The sequence below is a fragment of the Symphalangus syndactylus genome, chromosome 17 (genome assembly GCF_028878055.3).
Source record: "Symphalangus syndactylus isolate Jambi chromosome 17, NHGRI_mSymSyn1-v2.1_pri, whole genome shotgun sequence".
NCBI lineage: Eukaryota > Metazoa > Chordata > Mammalia > Primates > Hylobatidae > Symphalangus > Symphalangus syndactylus.
The window spans coordinates 57,055,599-57,077,695 of record NC_072439.2 but is presented as its reverse complement, the minus strand read 5'-3'; the positions used below and the strand labels follow the sequence as shown (position 1 = coordinate 57,077,695).

At 40.4% G+C, this 22,097-nt stretch overlaps 1 protein-coding gene across 4 annotated transcripts in view; it reads right to left on the bottom strand.

Moving 5' to 3' along the window:
* The window catches only part of MME (membrane metalloendopeptidase), a 94,927-nt gene extending 75,293 nt beyond the window's left edge, over positions 1 to 19,634 (bottom strand). Inside the window, exons 1-4 of one of the 4 annotated variants that reach the window (XM_063620287.1) lie at positions 18,815 to 19,273; positions 14,923 to 15,092; positions 14,161 to 14,196; positions 8,744 to 9,428 (exon numbers count right to left, since the gene is read on the bottom strand). In XM_063620287.1, coding sequence (XP_063476357.1) covers positions 9,382 to 9,428; positions 14,161 to 14,196; positions 14,923 to 15,082 — 243 coding nt within the window. In that variant the 5' untranslated portion in view covers positions 15,083 to 15,092; positions 18,815 to 19,273 and the 3' untranslated portion in view covers positions 8,744 to 9,381. The other 3 variants (XM_063620285.1, XM_063620286.1, XM_063620284.1) reach the window with 3 other exon arrangements.
* Between the last annotated feature and the right edge of the window lie 2,463 nt (positions 19,635 to 22,097).

Sequence of the window (22,097 nt, the reverse complement as noted above, 5' to 3'; positions counted from 1 at the left end):
CCACACTATATGCCAGACAGGTGGCCCTCCAGCACCTCTTCTTATTAGTTGCCGCTTACCCTTTTGAGTGATAATTACATATGACAACACGTGTACTGAAAATACTAACCCATATGAACTAATCTCATCAGGTGGCATATCCCTCCACCTTGCCCCAACATGGAAAAGCAAAACTAGTTTTCTGTTATCACTTGGTGCAATAGCCAAATCCTTACTGTCCACTCTGCTTATTTAAGCTTCTGCCAGTCAACCATCCCCACCTCACCTACTTTATCTCTGTCTTCTACTGACTCCAGAGGCATTCATCTCTGCTTGTTTAAGACTCTGGCACCTTGTGCAGTCTGCCCTTCCACATAAGTTCTACCATCTTGATATGTAACATCAGAGACCCTGCGGACAACCTCTGCTACACTCTAGCTTAAGAATTTCTTGACCATCGGAACTCTCCTAACTTTCATCTTCACTTCACATTAGTCCACACATTTTCATGACGACATCTTAATGTTCTCATCACCCAGAACAGTTGTACCTCTGAAATCTTCATCTCGAGTAACCCCCCTCTCCAATAAGAATCTTCTGATTCTTAGAAGTGTTTTTTGTTTGTTTGTTTTTTCATTTCTTTATTCCCTCTACACCTGTTCTTCGACCTCGCTGAAAACTCTCACCCCATGGCCACTCTTTTTTTTTTTTTTCTGAGACAGAGTCTCACTCTGCTGCCCAGGCCAGAGTGCAGTGGTGTGATCTTGGCTCATTGCAACCTCCACCTCCTGGGTTCAAGTGATTCTCCTGCCTCAGCTTCCCAAGTAGCTGGGACTACAGGTGGGCGCCACCATGCCCAGCTAATTTTTTTGTATTTTTAGTAGAGACGGGGTTTCACCATGTTGGCCAGGATGGTCTTGATTTCCTGACCTGGTGATCCGCCCACCTTGGCCTCCCAAAGTGCTGGGATTATAACCGTGAGCCACTGCGCCCGGCCAGCCACTCTATTTTTACTTTACCTTTCTTTTATATCTTCTATCCAACGTACATCCTGTGGTGCCATCCCTGAAACCATCATCTCACCAAAGTATTTCATTCCCTTGCCCCCTGCAAATGAGCCTACCCTGAATTGATCCAGCAGCCTTCCTTTTCCCTTCCAACTCTAGTCTATCTAATAATGTTTTTTATATGTGTGTGTGTTTATTTACTGTCTCCTTTACTGTTGTAAGCTCCTGTGAGCAGGGACATTGTGTTGTTCACTCTGCATTTAGGTGCCAGGTATCCTTAGCATCTAAAACAGTGCTGACAATACCTGTTGAAGTATTATCAGTGATGCTGTTGAAACCTCACAACTGCCTGGTTTAATGCCATTTCAAGTTACAGCCTTCCACTTCAACAGAGCCATCAATTCTGTGTGCATGGCCCACTCCTCACATGGACCCGTTCCAGTCTTCATACTCTGCTTATTTACTTTCTCTACCAGCTCACTCCTGGGGGGAGATTTTTGCTTGTTACTTCACAGGGGCAACTGGATGATAACCCATTCAACTTCCTGTCCCTCCCAGTTTCCAAACATATTTGCATTTCAGCCATCTTGGCTTCTTTCTCCCTAGCATTAAATAAAAGGGGGAGGAGGAGGCCATCCTTTATCTTGGACTCATCCTATATTCTTTTCTCTGGATGTACATCCTCTTTTACTTCCCCTGGACAAAATCCATCAATTTTCCACCTGATCTTCACCTGAATCTTCAATGTCTTCCTTTCTGCTTTCAACATTTAGCCTACTCAACCTCTTAGCTGTGCTTAATTCCAACGATCACTCTCTAATTTTTGACATCCGCTCTTCCATTTGCTTTGGTGATTTTACACTTCACTGATTTTCCTTCTACCTCTCTGATTACTTCTTCTCGGTTTCTTTTGGAGTTTCTTCCTCTTCTCATTTTTAAATGTTGCTTTATGTGATGCAATTCTGGATTCTCTTCCCCATTTCCTCCCTAGGAAATCTCAACCATATCATCCACTTGCTGATGACTCCTGCATCTTTATTTCCAACACCTTCTTCCCTGAACTCTACCACATCAAATATGTACCAGTATCTCAAATTTAAACTATCTTAAAGTGAACTCTTCACTGCATTGGTCCAAGCCTATCACCCAATAAGCTCTGCTTCAGTGTTCCCTAGCTTGGTGAACGGCTGACTTATCACCCAATTTACCAAGCCAGAAACTTGATTTACCTTTTCCTCACTTCCGTTTCACAACCTCACCTATTTACAGAAATATTGTGCCTTATAAATTCTACTTCCCAGTAAATATTTCTCAAATCTATCCATTTCTCAGCCTGGGCAACATGGTGAAACCCCATCTCTACAGAAAATTACAAAACTTAAAGGGGTGTGGTGGTGCATGCCTGTAATCCAGCTACTCAGGAGGCTGAGGTGGGAGGATCGCCTGAGTCTGGGGAAGTTGAGGCTACAGTGAGCTGTGATTGTGCCACTGAACTCCAGCCTGGGTGACAGAGTGAGACCCTGTCTCAAAACAAACAAACAAGCAACAGCAACAACAACAAAAACTGTTGCCATTCAAATGCAGGCAACCATAATACTCATCCAAATAAGTGCAGTAGCCCAATTTCCTGCCCACAGCCATTCTTTATTTCTAGTCAGTGATCTTTCTCAATAATTCAGATAAAGTCATGCGTCATTTAAAACCCTTCCTTCTGTGACTTCCCACTGCTACTAGAAGGAAGTGCATTCACTTTAACACAGACTACAAAATCTAACTCGTGCTTATTTCTTTTGCCAACAGTGAACACTTCTCCTTCTTGCCTCCACTCTCATATCTTCATACACACCCTCTATGACAGCCTTACAGATATTCCTTCAGTTTCTCAATCTTGCCAAGCTCTCTCACACACCAGGGGCATTGAAATGTTATTCCCTTGTTTGGGTAAATCTTTGCCTCCACTTTACCAGGCTTGAGCTAGACAGCAGCCAATCTTGACAATGTGACACATCCCTTTTTAAAATCTCTTAGATGTCCGCTGCAGCATTTTAATTTTATTCATTTTCTATAGACTTTAGGAGCTAATGCAACCCACTTATCATGGCATATAAGACCCTGTGTGACCTGGGCCCTGGTTACTTCTCTAGTAACATGTCTTGCTAGCTTCTACATCCCAGCCATCATGAACCACTAGTAGGTCCTAAACTTCCTGAGCTCTTGCCTCCATCTTGCATACAGACTATGCACGTGCTCTCCTCTGCTCCCATTGGTTGGGCAATCCAATTATCCTTCAGAACTTAGCAGGTGATGTGGGACTGCTTTCCCGGCCTCATTGCTATCACTTTAGCTGCCCACTCCCAGACCCGTTCTGGTTTAGGTGCTCCTCTCTCAGGGCACCTGTAGCACACAAATCTTCTTATCACCATCATAGCACTTATCAAACCATATGGTAATTTTGTTTATGTCCGTCACACTGACCAGATTTTCATTTTCCTGAGGGCAGGGGGTATTTTAGTTCATATTTCCAATGTCTAGTGTTCAATGTTTAGAAGCTGCTTGATAAATGCTTTTGTGGAAAAAAAAAATGAATGCCAGGTATAGTGGCATGTGCCTGTAGTCCCAGCTGCTTGGGAGGCTGAGGCATGTGGATTGCTTGAGCCCTAGAGGTTGAGGTCAGCCTGGGCAACATAAGGAGACCCTGCCTCTAAAAAAAATAAAAAATAAAGTTTAAAAAAATTAGTTAACTAATGAATAGATAAATGAATAAATGAATGAATGGAAGAGGAAAAAAGTTGTTCTAATATCTCTACAGAAATATCATGCCTGCATTACACTGGGGAAATTTAGGAAGACATTCCAGGTTCAGCTTGTCCATGATAAGCAGAAAAATCAGGCTCAGTGTCTCTCCTCTCTAACTTAAAGCCTTCACTGAGCACACAGTCTGAAATTGAACCTGTTAAAGCAATCAGTTGGTCAATATGTACCTTCTTTTAAAAATGCAAATATCCAGGCAATTCCTATACCTCTTAACATCTATCCATTTACTTAAATTGCTTTTCCTTCTAACACATAACAGAAACTACTCCACTGAAGAAATGGAAACTTTGTGTGCCCAGGAAGAACAGAAGGTTTAGTAGTATGGGTACATTTCAAAAGCTTCCCAAATCATTGTAATAAGCAGCCATATTTGAAAATCACTATTCTTCAGTGCTTCTCAACCTTATTTTGCAGATCACCTGAAGAGGCTACTGAACGTGCAGTCGCAGATTCAGTAGGTCTGAGGCGGGGCCCAAGACTCTGCATTTTTGTACATTCTCAGTGGCTGCTGCTGTTGTTGGTCCATGGACCACGTATTGAATAGCAAGGATCTAGTCATTTTCCTGATGCAGACCCCGACTTACTTACTTTTAGGGATTAATCAGAGGTGAGAAAAGGGGTAATGGCAAGGGTGAGTGCAGATTAGCTAGGTTTGCAAACTAAGGTGTCCCTGTTGGTAGGTTTTTCTTCACAGGAAACACAGATTCAAGTGTTCATTTCTGATTGTGCTCATTCTAATTGATTCAAAGCCTGAACTGTCACCCCCATGCTAAGACAGAGCACAGCAATCAAATAAAATGTTGTTAATAAAGGATGACACATTTTTATTTGTGAATATGTAAAATGTACCACATTCTCTCTTTTCTTTCTCTCTCTTTCTGGCTACAACTTCCTCTTTAAAAATATACTGTTCGCCTTTTGATTTGATTTTTATTTGATTCTCAATAAAAAAATTTTAAATAGTGCATTTGTAATTTTCATGAAATAAGATGTTATATGAATCATATCTGTGCATTGTACCTATGGTGCAGCTCCCTGAAGGACGTGTAACATGAAATAGGCTGTCGTTAGTCTTTGCTGTTTCCCTGGAAAATGAGACACTTTTAATTCCAATTTTGTAGATAATGAAAATGAAATGCAGAAAGCTGAACTGACTTAATTAGGATCACATACCAATAACACAGGATGTGGCCAAAACTTACATCCCAGATCTCCCATGCTAAAAGTTGGCTTAGTGGAAAAAGAAGCAGTAAGCTTCCAACAATTGTGCCTCCGTTACTCATAACACTTGCATCTCTTTGAAATAAAGTTTATAATTTAACAGCCCTTCTCCTGCACATATCAGTTGTTGGAATTTATATTCTATTTATCTGAGTATTAACCTACATTCTTCCTAAAATAATTCATAGTGGCCTTAGAGGGATACATAAAATAAACTAATATACATTGTATGAGAAAGAAAAGAGGAACAGGAATAAAGCTGATGAAGAAGTTTATACAAAGAAGTCCTATAATTTCAAGTTAAATTCCAATTTGGCTCTTGATTTTCTTTTTTCGTTTTTTCAATTTTTTTTTTTTTTTTTTAGACAGAGTCTCACTCTGTCACTCAGACTGGAGTGCAGTGGCAAGATCTCAGCTCACTGCAAACTCCACCTCCCGGATTCAAGCAATTCTTGTGCCTCAGCCTCCAGAGTAGCTGGAATTACAGGCGTCCACCACCACGCCCAGCTAATTTTTGTATTTTTAGTAGAGGCAGGGTTTCACCATCTTGGCCAGGCTGGTCTTGAACTCCTGACCTTGTGAGCCACCTGCCTTGGCCTCCCAAAGTCCTGGGATTATAGACGTGAGCCAAAGCACCCGTCCTGGCTTTTGACTTTCTATCGGTTAAGGTGAAAAGGGAAACATCTCACAGCACCCGTATGAAAAACCAACACATTTTCCAGAAGCAGGAACTGCTAACGGCTCTGTGGTAGACCAAGTGGTCTGGCTTTGATCCAGATGGCTGGTACACCTGGACACATATGTCTTTGACTTCCTCTGTAAGTGAAACCCCAGGGGGTAAAAACAGGGCTTCCAACACCTAATCCTGAAATAATTTTAACTTCCCAATTGATTTACTATTCCCAGAGACTTTTCATCAATATATTGCTAATATAATTAAATAATAGAGGCGCACTCAAACTAAAAAGCTTGAGTTTATTTAGGGAAGATTTGAAAACTACATTGAAAACTACATATAATCATTTAAACTGCAAAAATGGAGCTCACTGGACTCAACATACAATAGCAAGCATAAGATCAAAACATGAGATAACTATGTAAAAATGGACATTGGAGAGATGGGGGAAAGAATGAAGGTGAATTTTTGTTTGTTTTTTTAACGGCTTTGGGTTATTAATTTGTGTACCATAAAATTCACCTGATTAATTTTTGGTAAATTTATACAGTTGTGCAACCATCACCACAATCCAATTTACACTCGATCTTTAGCCAAAAGGCCGAGAATCTGTCACAGTCCAGTTTTAGAACACTTCCATTACCCCAAGAAGTCCCCTTCTGCCCATTTGCAGCCAATCCCTGCTTCATCTGCAGCCTCAGGCAATCAATATTTGTCTTCTGCCCCTATAGTTTTACCTCTTCTAGAAATTTCATATAAATTGAATTTTACAATATGCAGTTTGTGTCTGGCTTGTTTCACTTAGCATAATGTTTTTGATGTTTATCTACACCATTGCACATAACAGTAGTTTGCTCCTTTTTATTGCTGTGTGGTATCGTAGTTGATAGCTATATGGCATTTTGTTTATTCACCTGTTAATACACATTTAGGATATTTCCATATTTTGGCTTTTATAAATTATTTATAAAAACAGCATTATGCTGTAATGAACAATCACAAAGAAGTCCTTGTGAGGATATGTGTTTTCATTTATTTTAAGTAATACCTAGGAGTAGAATCGCTGGGTTGTATGGAAAGTATATATTTAACATTTTGTAAAAACTGTCAAACTGTTTTCCAAAATGTTTCTAACATGTTGATCCAGATGTACTAAAATTTACATTCCCACCATTAATGTATGATGGTTCAGTTTCTCCGCATCCTCACAGTTGGAACTATCTTTTTCACTGTAGCCTGTGGTGGTTAATTTTAGGTATCAGCTTGACCAGGTTAAGAGATACCCAGATAGCTGATAAAGCATTATTTCTAAAGCATTATTTCTGGGTGCATCCATGAGGGTGTTTATGGAAGAGAGTGGCATTTGAATCAGTGGACTGAGTAGAGAAGATCCACACTCAACCACCATTGTGGCTGAGCATCATCCAACCTGTTGAGGGCCCAGATAAAACAAGAGGCAGAGGGAGGGGAACTTCTCTGCTTCTTCTGCAACTGGGACATCCACCTTCTCCTGTTCTCAGACATCAGAACTCCGGGTTCCTGGGCCTTTGGATACTGAGACTTTATATACATATACCATTGGTTCTGTTCTCTGGAGAAGGCCTGACTAATATGTGGCCTGTCTACGATGTTTTGAACAGAAAGAATGTATTCTAGTTTTCAGTCAGTTCAGAAATAGGATCAAAACAAGCCACCACTGGCCCCCAACAAAATCTCCTTTTCTGAATGGTCTTAAAGAATGAAAATTTACAGGATTCAAAAGCTTGTGCAACATTCTCCTTATGGTTTTTTAAATTGCGTATTTTTCAATTTCCTTCAATTAATCTATTTTATCAACTTGAGCTTCATATCATATCAAAGGCTCACCAGAAAGCACCTTGCTACCCCATGGATTTGCTTATGAGTAGGACAAAACAGGATCCTTCAACTACAGAGGAATCTTTCTATATCTCTTATTCTAAAATGTTAAATGTCAAACCAGGATTATCACCCCAGCCTAAGCTAGTTTGTGTCCACCCCCTCTACATGTAGATAATTTCTGTAGCTATAAAATAAACCTTTGGAGTACCACTTAGCTTACCAGGCATTGCTAATTTTCTTTCCCTTTAACTGCTTAATTCAACTTATGTATGTTTTCAATTTCTTGACCATTCATTAAAAAATGATGGTGTACTACTTGCTTAAAGTTTCCCTGGAGGGTAAAAAACACATGTTATATATTTGTGTATTTATCACATAATTGATTCCCTTTCTTGGAAAGGATTTGATTGACAGATGCTAATTTTGACTGGATAAATGTAAGGTAATATCCCTACACAATTTTCACGAGAATTGTGCCAGGGAAGCCACCCAAAGCAAACTGCCACATGCCACATGTAAATTAACAAAGGTGTGCTTCAGTGGTCTTCCTACTAAGATGTCTGCTGCTTTCTTATTCCATGAAGGATTTTTTCCAAACTTAATTACATAATGAAATAGCCTCATTTCCTACACTAAAAGGCTGCTACAGGGCCAGTAGCCCCCATGAGTTAGCCATCAGTCCTTCCTGTATTTACTTAATTGTGCTGTTTTTCTTCATGGAGGTTTCAAGGTGTTAACACGCAAGAAGGCAGAGATGCCTTGTTGCAGCCAGGAAAAGGCTAGCTGTTGCCAAGATACATCACCTAGGGCATCACCATGATCTGGCCCTGGCAGACATTTGCAAGCTTCATTTCAGTTCAAGGGTCATAGCTCAAAGCACACAAATCTGATCATTAAATCAGCATGTGCATACAGTAGTCTCCCCCATATCTGTGGTTTCATTTTCCATGGTTTGTTACCCATGGTCAACTACAGTCCAATATATTAAATAGAAAATTCCAGAAACAGACAACTCATATGTCTTAAATCACGCACCATTCTGAGTAGCATGATGAAAGTCACAAAGGAGACTTCTCCATTATTATCATATCAACTGTTGCAGGATGACAGTGTTTGTGTTCAAGTAACCCTATTATACTTAATAATGGCCCCAAATCACAAGAATAGTGATGCTGGAATAATGTTCTAATTGTTCTATTTTTTTATTAATTATTGTTATTAATCTCTATGTCTAATTTATGAATTAAACTTTATCATAGGAATGTATATAGAAAAAATATAGCATATATAGGGTTCAGTACTGGTTCAGTCCAGTGTCAGGCAACCACTGAGGTCCTGGGGGATCCTCAGAGGATAAGAAGGGGACTGCTGTGCATTATCTCACCATGCTGAAAATACCTTTCAAGTAACAGAATGCCACCTCTCCTTGTATTAATAATTAAGTAATCATCAAAAGTGTCCTTGGTATATGCAGAATTAAAATAAAAGGAGTGGACAGTTCTGAGAGGTGGTTCATCCAGGTCTTGATGTTCTACAAGCCTGTCTGTCAAGGCTGCCATCGACAATATGCAGTGTACAACCTGCATGACTATACAGGTGGAGGTGGTCCCACTTTCTCTTGTAAACTGTATTGATCACGTCTTAGCCTGGCTTCTCTGGCCTCTGGATAATTTAGGACCACACTTCTAACACATGCTTCTGCAGACCCCTCAATTCTCTGTCGTCTTTTTTTTTTTTTTTTTTTTGAGATAGAGTCATGCTCTGTCGTCCAGGCTGGAGTTCAGCGGTGCAATCTTGGCTCACTTCAACCTCTGCCTCCTGGGTTCAAGCAATTCTCCCCCACCTGGGATTACAGGCGCATGCCACCATGCCTGGATTTTTGTATTTTTAGTAGAGATGGGGGTTTCACCATGTTGGCCAGGCTGGTCTTGAACTCCTGACCTCAAGTGATCCACTCGCCTTGGCCTCCCAAAGTGCTGGGATTACAGGCATGTTGCCATGTAAAGCAACATATTCAGAGGCTCTGGGAATTGGGTGTGAATATCTTTGAAAGGCCATTATCCTGCCTACCATTAAGAGGGAAGCATTGATAACATCTTGAGACCATTTAAACCAGTGGTACCCAGTCACAAGTGACTGTACTGCCTGCAGGGGACATTTAGTAATGGCTAGAGGCATTTTTTGGTTGTCACAAAACAACTAGGAGAGGACTGCTACTGGACATCTAGTTGGTAGAGGCCAGGGATGCTGCTAAATATCCTATAATACACAGAATAGCACCCACAACAAAGAATTATCTAGCACAAAAATATCAATAGTGATTGAGTTGAGAAACCCTGATTTAAAGCACAAGATTCCTTGAAATCTAAGTTAGGAAGGTTACAATGCAATGGAAATCAGTTTCAGGATTTAGACTTACATGGAAAAGTCTGCAAAATCACATACAAGTTCTATAACTCTAAGTTTTTGACAATCTTATTGGGTAAATAAGCGATGAATAATACTTTGAAGCATTTTGATCCCTGCCTTAAGTTGTTATTTCTTAAGTGGTATTTGTTTTACTTTAGGTCTGGTATAATCTTTCATACTGATGTATTACACATATAGGCAAGTTAATTTAAAGTATAAATAAACATCATTTTATGTACATCATAAATATTTAAATCCTAGATGCTCAGATTTAAAATATGTAACACCAAACAGATTTGAAACAGCTTTCTGCAATATTTTACTTCTGTCTTGGTATGGCTTGACTTCTATTCCTTGACTTCAAAGAATCAGAGAGAAAAGTACATTTGCTGTGACATTCCCTTCCACTGGAAGAAAGGTTCAAGTTGGGGCCATCTTTCACATAATGTAAGCACCCTGAGTGTCAATACTTGCTTTTCCCATTCTCAAGAATTTCTGAGCTCAGGTTTGAACCCACCCACTCTCTTAAAGTGACCTATAGACTTGCTGGTAAGATATTTTATATTTTTTTCAACATCTCTCTTTTCATATTTCTTTCTTTTCTTTTTTTTTTTTTTCTGGAGATGGAGTTTCACTCTTGTTGCCCAGGCTGTAGTGCAATGGCACAATCTCGGCTCACCGCAACCTCCACCTCCTGGGTTCAAGCGATTCTCCTGCCTCAGCCTCCTGACTAGCTGGAATTACAGGCATGCGCCACCACACCTGGCTAATTTTGTATTTTTAGTAGAGATGGGGTTTCTCCATGTTGGTCAGGCTGGTCTTGAACTCTTGACCTCAGGTGATCCGCTCACCTCAGCCTCCCAAAGTGCTGGGATTACAGGCGTGAGCCACAATGCCCAGGCTTCTCTTTTCATCTTTCTTTTTCTTTCCATCTACTCTACTCTGGCCACTCTTCTTTAATACTTGCTTTTGTCCAAGATTTCCTCTAGGGTTTTCCTAATTTGCAACAACTTCTAAAAGAAATAGTTGTATTTTTCTGTGGCAGAAAAGATTTCCTAACCAGCAGAAGACTGTGTGTGTGTGTGTGTGGGGGGGTGTGTGCGCGAGTGTGTGTGTTTATGAGTATGAAGAGTGTATCCATGAGGGTGTGTGTCATCTTATTTATTCTCCTAGGAAGAATAGTAACTACCAATGTGAACAAGTATTCGAATGGCTTGTGAACCAACAGAGCAGAATGAAGAAAAATATACAGCTATACAGCAACCTTGTTTACCACTGAAGTTATTTCTATTGTATACTTTTCTCTGCCAAGATACATCCGGCAAGGTGTTTTACATTTGGTTTGATTTCTAAGCTACAATTAAAGGATACAGGTTAAATACATTTTAGTGAGTTGAGACTTGCCAAACACTATTTAAAAATCATATCTCTAAACATTAAATCACATTTAAGATTCCAGATTCTGAATGTCACATTGCTTCTTGGGAGGAAAAACCTGCCTAGATCTCTGAGGCAAAATCACTTGTCGTTTATAGAAATACGCCTACCTTGTCAAAAATTCCAGTTTCTTCGAAAATAAAATTCAAGGAAAAGAAGAGAAAAAGGAAAAATAGTGAGAGAAGACAGAATCTATAGATTAAGATACCAAAGAGACATGTCAAGTGTATTAAAGACAGAGGAATTAACCCTTAGTAGTCAATATGTAAGTGGAAGTTTCCCAAAACAGGACAGCCTGAGCATATAATAGGGTAGCTGGTAGAGAGAGGAAGCATAGGAGGATCTGGGGAGGAAGTAAATGTTAACTTTGACAACTTGGGCACATGCTGACTTTTGCACATGACCATGAAGATCCCCCAGCCAAGGTACCTGTGCAGCCATTTCCCTGGGGAATAAAGAAACTGTTTTTGAGAAAAACTTACTATGTTGAGCAGCAAATGGCTAACATCTAAATCAAGTCTCCCTCACGCTCCCCACATCACATCTCAGGGTGTCTAGCCATTGCACTTGTGATCCAGAGCAAAAAAACCCATCAAAAAACAATACAAAAAAAAAAAAAAAAAGCAAAGGGCACAGATTCAGGACATTAGACTATAACCTAGAATTGCCAGATATTTTCTCGTCATTTTTTTGCAAAGTTCAGTGAATAACAAAAATTCAAGTAAAGAATATCCAAGACTGGGTGCAGTGGCTCATGCCTGTAATCCCAGCATTTTGGGAAGACAAGTAGGAGGATTGCTTGATGTCAGGAGTTCGAGACCAAGCCTGAGCAACATACTGAGACCCTCTCTCTAAAAAAAAAAAAAAAAAAATCTAGCCAGGAATGGTGGCAGGTGCCTATAGTTCCAGCTACTCAGGAGGCTCAGGCGGGAGGATGCCTTGAGCCCAGGAGATCAAGGCTGCAGTAAGCTGTGATCACACCACTGCACTCCAGCCTGGGTGACAGAGCAAGATCCTGCCTCAAATAAATAAATAAATAAATAAATAAAATTAAAAAGTAAAATAAAAAATATCCAGCAGAAAATGGTTAAAATTATTTGGAGCAGTTTATTTATTTCTTATAAGACACATAGATGTTAGAAAGGAGGTTTAGAATCTCTTGTTAAAGGGCACAAACATTGTGTTCATATCCCAGGGTTCTGCCCTCAGCTACCACCTTCTGTCTTCTTGAAGAAAGAAGAAATACTCCCATTTTCACCACACTCTAATTGATGGGATTTACATAGCTTCATACGCTTCTCTGTTTTCTGCTCTGACTTATTTTTCTTCTCTTCTAATCATTGATGTTGTCTTAAGTTTAGCCCTTGAACCTCTTCTCTTCTTTTGAGACCTCAAATACTTCCAAGGCTTCCACTATCACTCCTAAACTGACAGATCCCAAATCCAAATTCCAGCTCCTCAAACCTCATCTCTACCTTCCTGCTGTCTATTCTCACGGAGCTGTTACCAATGGCTTAGACCCAACACATCCACATCCACCTCATAACCTCTCTATTTCTGTGTGGGCTGCCTCCATTCTCTTTAGTCCCTTGGGTTTTAAAACTTGGCATCATTCTCAATTCATTCATTTTATTTAGCAAGTCAGTTCTATTGAGTCACCCAATTCTCCCTCCCCATTATCTCGATAGCACTCTTATCTCAGCACAGGCCAACCTCTTTAGCTTACACTTGGAGTACAGAAGCAGCCCCCACCTGCCTGCCCTCCTTTTCACTCAATCCATCCAACCTCACATTCGCAGAATCATCTTTCACCTTTGGCCTGATCACTCCTCTGTTCAAAAATATCTGTTTCTCCTGTATTACAATATCAAGGCTAAACATGAATTTCAAGGTTCTCCATAATGTGACCTTCTATCAAGCGTACACTTTTACGACTTCTCAATAACATAGTTTATTTCTGTTGTGTTTGGAATTCCCTCTTCTGCACCGCCACATCCAAATTCTAGCCCTACTTTCAAGGTTCTTCCCAAATTTAAGGCTGGGCGCAGTGGCTCACGCCTGTAATCCCAGCACTTCATGAGGTCGAGGCAGGCAGATCACCTGAGGGCAGGAGTTCGAAACCAGCCTGACCAATATGGTGAAATCCCGTTTCTACCAAAAATACAAAATTAGCCAGGCGTGGTGGTGAGCACCTGTAGTCCCAGCTACATGGGAGGCTGAGGCAGGAGAATTGCTTGAACCCAGGAGGCAGAGATTGCAATGAGCCGAGATCATGCCACTGCACTCCAGCCTGGGTGACAGAGCAAGACTCCATCTCAAAAAAAAAAAGAAGTTTCTTCCAAATTTTAACTTCTTCATCTAGACTTACATGCCTACATCTCACTCCCTTCCTCTCCTTCTTCCCACCTACCTAGTGAGGTGCATTGAGAAATTTAACACAATGATACGAAACTTACCATTTCATGTGTTCATTTTCTTTCTTCAACTACATGGCAAGCTCCATACAAATAGCGATATAGTTTTCTATTGCCCAGCTATACAGCCCAGGGCTGAAAATAGTAATATATTTTTCAGAGTAGACAAGTTAATTAATCTACTACTTAAATATATTTTTATTTCCATTGATTATAGAGCCAGACACATAAATAATTGATCTACAATGAATAAAAGTATAAACAAAGCAAATTAAGATTAGCATTTAATTTTAAATATTATACATCAGTTGTATAACTATTACACGTAAAAACCACTTCTTACCTGATTTTATGCAGTCTGATGACTTGCAAATACCATCTAGAAAAAGGAGAGAATACGCGTAAATATTGGCAACACACATTTTTAAATTTCTATTTTTCTTTTGTTCTTTTAAAAACTGCCAATTAAATAAGCAATTTCTTAAAGCAAGAACTAAAAACTGAACATTATATATCGTCAGTGGTTAGAAAAAATATAAGAAAATAAAATAGGTAAAATCTGAATTTAAAATTTTGATTATGAAGAAAAATGTGTTATTATATCTTCTCTACCAACTAAGCCCTAGGCCTATTAAATTGAAATAATCAGTTGTTTATGCTTGGTAATCATTTTTTTAACCATTAAACAATCAATCTTTTTTAATCCTTATTGTAAAAAACTTCCAAGACTCAAATTAAATTTGTTAAATTCCTGTGAAGCCCTTTAGAATTTCAACGACGCAACAAAAGTTGACTAATGACTGATTACTAAAGCTGGCCATAAAATTGTGTATATTTTAATCAAATAAAACCATACTTTAGATTCCTCATAAGTAAGCATGAGCCCACTAAATATACTTGCAATTAATAACTTAGCTCAAACATAAAAGGCACTGTACTTCAAAGTTAATTGTTTTGACATACTGATACATTTTATAAATGAATCTCTTTGTCAGTCTTTAAGTGCCTCTATCCTTAACACATTTGTTGGATAGATGGTAAAAGCATGGAGGAAGATTTCCTTCTCTTTTGCATTTATGGATGCACAGGTGTGGGAGTAACGCACCATCGTAGGTTGCATAGAGTGCGATCATTGTCACAGCTATGATAGTGAGGAGCAGGACAAGGACCGAGAGGCTGATCTCCAGCGGGGTCCATCGCTGTTTCTTCTTTGGCTTTGGAGTGTTGATATCAGTTATACCCATCTGACTTTCTGATTTGCCCATCACCTAAAATCTGCAAAAAATGCAAATACTAATAATGAAAAACAAATAGATAAAAAAGAAAATGTCCAAATGCTTAATGTGGCTGGATAAAAGTAAAAGGCTCAGTTATTTTAAAATAGAAATACATTTTTGCTGTTGAGAAGTCAAAATTTTGTTGCGGAATGCAAAGAATATAGAGCCAAATGAGTTTGACAGGCCTCAGTCACAACCTTTTGTTTTTTGTTGCTGTTGTTTTGTTTTGTTTTGCTTTGATATATCACTGAAAATCTCAGCAAAATTAGACAGTAAGACTTGGTTAAATACTCAAGTAGGATTAATTCAGCAGTTTATAAGCAAATAATTGCTGCACCATCATTAAGAAAGTTTTAAACTCACCCTTTTGAACTCTGGACTAATTTGATTAAAGGTTAATTTTATATCTTGCTCCAGTGGCTTCCTTTATAAGCTCAAAAACCAATGACTAATACCTTGAGGTTTTGACTAAGCAATAATTTGAAATATTAGTATAGATAAACAGTGAAAGGAATGAACACATGAAGTAGTTTATTTTAGTTATAAAAACAACTTTTATTTTTACAGTTCAAAATTACTACTACTACTGATACCAGTATCTATTAACTGGTTAGACAACATTCTGAAAATGGTCACTCACTGTACCAAAAGATACCTGAATATCCAACTTAACCACACCCAATCCCATTTAAGAGGGGAGTAAGGGGGACAAGTAAACAAAATAGTACAAAAAGTTACCAAGTTGATACTCGTAGTCCTGTATAAAGCAGGGTATGCAAAAACATAACTGTATTCTTAAAATCTTTCACCTCAACTGGAGATGTGCTAAAAGCTTTAAACCAAAAAGTGGACACTGCCAGAGAATAGAATAAAGAATTAGGAAACTGGGGCACAGAGAAGTCAGACAACGTGTTCAAGACTACACAACTCGTCAATATTCTTTGTAAAGAACACATTTGGTCACGGTTCAAAATAAAGCTGTATCATCATGCAGTAAAAGCTAATTTAGATCTTACTGTAGAAATTTAGGGGGAAAATTAAGGGCATATAAGCCTAAATATTAAATTTCATCACGGGCCTAGTGACACTTTATCAGTCAGTCTCCAAGGACTAGAACACACAATTTCCATTTTTCTGCATGACTGTATAAAAGAACATCTTAAACTAGCAAATTAGCTGTTTATAACTCAATACAAATTGCTCTTAGAATTTGGTCCTTGGATGAAGTGGCAGCTCAGAAATGCTCTTATAGTTAAAGATCTTTGTTGAACACACACAATTCTCTAAGGGTGTGTTTTGTGGAAACTGAGGCATAGGAGAAAGAAGAAACATATTCTACATTTGAAGTATGGTCTGGGAGACCCAGCAGAAAACTAGAAATTAACCTTCCCAGTGAATTATTAATAAGCAAACCACAGCTAGACCTTAAAGTTCTGGATATAAAGTCTTAAACATGCTGTCCCCTTGATTACATGAGGCTATAAGCAAGGACAGACTATCAAATAAAAATATTTTATTAGACAATGAAAACTGTGTCTGCTCAATAAAAGTGGAATGTAATGTACCTGAATGTTAAAATGTCTTACTTAATGGTTATGTAAGGCATGCTGGCTTAGTCTCACCACCCCTGGGGTTATGATATGGAATTGCATTGATTGTGGTCCTGTTTTAACAGTGCATTGGTTGGGCAAAGAAAAGAGGGGAACAAATTTAATAATACTTTGGACACCTTACAGAGAGGTAAACAATAATAATTCTCCCAGTCTCCCCACGTTTCATGACTGTCCTAAAGAACATCTGAATGTTAAGCACATTTGCTAAAGTATTTCCCTTTCCTGAATTTTGTTCCCCCTGCATATTTCAGAAGACAACGTAGAGAAATGTTTTACTGGTACAAAATGACTTCTTTTTTTCTTAGTTCTTCCTTAGAAATGGCAGTCAGTGTCCCTGTAAAGTAAAGTGAAGGGGTGAAACAGGACAGCCTCAGGGTTAAATTACAGGTGCTCTGTGGAAACTCCATGCCTTGTGGAGTAGCAAAACTAGTGGATAAGCATTTCTTTCTCCCTATAAGTTACTTTCCCTTGGCTTCTCCTCCTTACCCTTGAGACTGGGTACTGAAGCAGCTGGGCTCTTAATGGGTCAGCACCTAAGTTTGCAGAAACAGTTACAGAGAAATGAAGACAGTGACAGAATCTGCATCAAAACAATAAAATCTTTGAATCACCTGCAAAGTCTTCCTCCATCTCCCCCTCTTGTAAATGCTCTGTAAATTCTTAAAGGAAGTTTTTTTGCTCTTAGTAGCCTTTTTTCAAAAGCATTGAGCAAAAGCAGAAATGATGCAGTTTAATCTCCTAATTAACTTTGTCATTCATTTCCAGTTAATTCTAGAAGGTTCACTATTTTTCTTTAAGAAATCAGGAGACAATATCTGGAATCTCACTGTGGAACATATGACTAAACCCCAAATACCTGAATATCCAACTTAACCACACCCAATCCCATAGAGGAGTAAGGGGGACAAGTAAACAAAAGAATATAAAAAAAAAAAAAAATACCAAGTTGACGCTTGTAGTCCCATATAAAGCAGGGTATGCAAAAACATACCTGTATTCTTAAAATATTTCACTTCAACTGAAGATGTGTTAAATAAAAAGTTTAAATGGAAAAGTAGACACTGCCACAGATGAGAACAGAGAATTAGGAGGTCTAAGATAACAAGAACCTGCAAATTTCAGCTCGACAATATTACCAACAGAATAAATTACTATTTTAAGTGTAAGCTGAATTTCAAAGCAATGTAAAGCGGCAATTCTGATACCAGTTGAGCATAAGCATAACTATATCAGACAGTCAAAGCAGGAAACCCGGATAACCGATTTGTTAAAAAGGAAATCTCATAGACTTACAGACTTAGACTTAGCTAGGCAATTTTCATCTTCATAGCACATTATAACATTAACTTATATCTGCAGGTTCCTGAAGCAGTGCTTTGCAATTACAGTTTGTATTACGGAAACTGAGGCACAGGAAGAAGGAGAAACAGTTTCCATATTTAGACTGTGTCTGCAGAAGCTGAAGACAGAGGTACCCAGGATAAATCATCTTCTTGTTTCCCAGACATTACTTAGGTGTTTCCCAGCCTGAAATACGGAGTTCTGGACGCACAGTGCCAACCATATTACTCCCCTGGTTAGTGCTGCTCTACAACCAAAGACACAGCGTTAAGTCCAAGAAATTACCAGACAATTTTTTAAACCGCTAGAACCCACAAAAATGGCAGGGAATGAAGCTACACGCCTTCATACAGTCGATTTGCCGATAAGCACTTTCCAAATGCTGACGCTGCAAGTCAGGTACTAGTTTTCAGTTTAATAAAATTGCCATTTGAATCATATATGGGGGAGGAATCGACTTGATCAAGAGGCTAAAGAGGGATATTTGGTTGCAATTACCCTTATTTTGAAACAATACAAATAGATTGAAACCAGCTGAGCAGGGTTAAGAAGTTAAGAAGTCTTAAACTTTCATCTACAAAAGGACACCCCAGCCCCGCACCGACCAACCCTTGTGAGATTTAAGCATTAATTATATAATAGGAAATCAGGTTAAAAGCAAGATGAAGAGGTGGGATAATGAAAAGATCTTCCGGTTAAGAAAAGTAAAAATAGAAAAGTGAGTTACAAATGAGAAAATCCGACAGAAACCAAAATGAAAACAAACCTTGCTTTTTAAAAAGAAGAAAAAAAAAAATCAGTGTCTGTACAGCAGAATGGCAAATTCCCAGCCCCCAAATCAGCCCCGGTGCAATCTGGTAGCGCGGATCTCGGTAACAAAACATAACTCCCCGAGGCAGAGGCCGCAGGGAACTATGGAAATGAACCTGAAGCAGCCAACCTGACGTGACTTCCAGAGCCCTCCTCCAGGTCACCCTCCGGGCCCCTCTCCCTCCCCTCACTCTTCAGGTCCCAGTAGCGGCTCCTTCCCAGGGCACGCCTCCTCCACCGCCGCAGGGTCCTGGGCGCTCGGATCGCGCAGGACTTTAGCTGCGGACCCTGCTCAGCGCACCTCCCGGCAGCCGCTCCCCTCGGCTGGCTCTGCCTTCCCCGTGCCCGTCCCACGGGCTCCCAGCGCCCTGGGCGCTCGCGCCCTTTGGACCTTTCTCCCTCAGCTCGCTCTCCTGGGACTTACCAGTGGGATTCGGGAGAAGTTGGAGGCTGCTGAGCCGACACATCCCGACCAATGAGCGCACGGGGCCGGGTGGCAGTGGCGGGCTGGGAGCCCCGCTGAGCGCCGCTCAGTGGGTGCATCCGCCCAAGGCGCGCGGGCTCCAGGCTGAGGCCGGACTTGGGGGAGGTTCCGGACCCGCCTCCGCCCGGGCAGGGGGGCGACGAGGCACCTGGGCATCCCTCCGACCCGCACCCGCAGAGACTCACCGTGACCCCTCAGCAGATCCCGCGCCAGGAGTTGGGCGGCTGCTCCAGCCTGCGCTCGGTCAAGCTTCGCCACTTGCACATCTCCGCGCTCCGCGCGTCTCGGCGCTCTCACGGCCCCCCCACCCCCCACCCCGCCTCGTCGCTGCAGGACCAGGGAGAGGAGCAGTTCCCTGGGTGACCTGAAGGTTTCCGCTAGGTCTCCCAAATCCAGTCACTTCATGTGAGGGGGCCAGGGAGACGGGGGGGGGGCGGGCGGTGGCAATGAGAATGTCCTATCCTCCCCACCCCCCATCTCACCATTCCCAAAAGGGCTTTGCTAAACATTTTTGGAATTGCTTAGCTTCGGGGCTTTCAAGAAAACAATACACTGGCTCTTCGGGATTCTCTAGTGCTGATGAAGGCTCCATCTCTCCCCTGTGGACCGGAGACTGTAATGCTTGCCTCTTCTCACGCTCTTCTTTCGTTCTCTTTCTCGCTCCCTTTCCTCCCTGAATCCAAGCTTCCTTCCTTGTTCTTTTAAATTTCCTCTCTCCCTCCCTCCTTCGTTTTCTTTTTTCTTACTCTCCCTCCCCGTTTCCTTCTTTCCTTCCTTGCTCCTGCTTTCTCCACCCCGCTTCCCTCTTTCTTTCCTTTCTTTTTCCTGGTCGGAGTACTCTGATGTCAAGATCTGTACTGAAACTCTCCGCTCCCACCTCCTGACTTCAGGGAATCTTAAAACGTGTGTACATGGGAGGTTGAGGGTGGGGAGTGAGAAAGAGAAAAATAAACTAAAGTGTATCTGCTCTACCTACTGAAATCAGCCGTAATGCGCCTGTACCCTCACAGTTTAATGCAGGCAAGCAGCGCACCCCTTTGACTCAAGACACAGCGATTCCTCCTCAAAGGGATAAATACAAACAAGGAAATAAATACTTTTGGCACAAAGGCAGTTTCTTTGTAAAAGCTACCTTTAGCAGCTATAATTGCCAACGAGCTCAGAGGAACTAAACTTCCTTTTTTTTTTTTGCTTCCAGTATACAAGTACCTTTAATACTGATCCCTTTCCTCTTTTGAATCACATGTAATTACACACACACACAGACACACACATACACACACATATTCACACTCCCCTGCGGAATTCATACTGAAATAAAACTGGGTTTGCAATTACCTGTTTTTAATATCAAAATAATTTACTGCTTGAGAGGAGTCCCATTGTACTAAAAAATTTTCCATCTTTTTCATAGCAGAGGAAGCTGAAAAGCAAGGAGAAAAGGTAGTTCATCCTAATAAGTGGAATACAATGGAGAGACATTTCCCCAAAAAGCTAACCAATCTTTAAATAATTAGATTAATATAGAGGAAAAATGGAGTGGGTAGACCTAACAAGTGCTATTCACGTCTATTTACGCTTTCTCTGTGCATCTTACAGACACTATTTAGTCCTCACAACAATCCCGAAATATTGGTGTTTTCACTCCCACAAATAAGCATAAGGGGCTTGACTAGCGCCCTGGAAAGCATCTCAACTGAAATTTTTTTTTCCTACAGAGTCACGTGCTGTCGCCCAGGCTGGAGTGCAGTGGTGTGATCTCTGCCTCCTGGGTTCAAGCGATTCTCCTGCCTCAGCCTCCTTAGCAACTGGAAATACAGGCACGCGCCACCACACCCAGCTAATTTTGTGTGTGTAGTTTTAATTTTGGGGTTTCTCCATGTTGGCCAGGCTGGTCTCGAACTCCTGGCCTCAAGTGATCCACATACCTCGGTCTCCCAAAGTGCTGGAATTACAGGTGTTAGCCACCATGCCTGGCGGTGAGGAGATTTTAAAGGAGAAAAAAACAAGGATTTTTTTTGTCATACTTAGAATGTATGACAAAAGAAAAAAAATGCCTACTTAGAGTTATTTTTAGACTCTGACTTTCAGCTGATGGTCGACAGTATGGATTGGTAACTGGTTTCCCAGAACAAGTCTTTATTTTCTTTGTCTCTTTCCTTTCTGTTTGTTTGTTTGTTTGTTTGTTTTGTTTAGATGAGGGTCTGACTGTGTTGCCCAGGCTGGTCTCTAACTCTGGGCTCAAGCGATCCTTCAGCCTCCTTACAATATCTTGATTTCATTAAAGTTCATTAGAAATTTAGGGTTTTTGTTGTTGTTGTTTGTTTGTTTTTAAATCAAGAATGCTAAATCTCCTCCCAGAAGTTTATGCAAGTTTGAGATAATTTTTAAGGGATCTAATAAAGAGTCCCCAACTATTTACAGTAAGTAAATTTAGAAAACTGAGGCTTACGGAGGTGGTCCAAGATCACTCAGTTTGGCTACTTATAGGAATGGAGGAGAAAGTAGTCCTCCTGGTGGCCATACATAAGTTATTAAGAATGGAATGCATTGGTTCTAGCAATATGCAGAATAGATCCTTAAAAACCACTGTGTGTGACACAAATGCTTGATGAATTTTTTTCAAGTCCTTTAAAAATGCAATAGTGCATTTTTATATGCACCATTGAGCCAGCAGGCAAGTAAAGGACAACCTTAGAAGCCAAAAACAAAGAGAGCTGTCAGAGGCATTTGGACCAGAGCAACTTCATCTTGA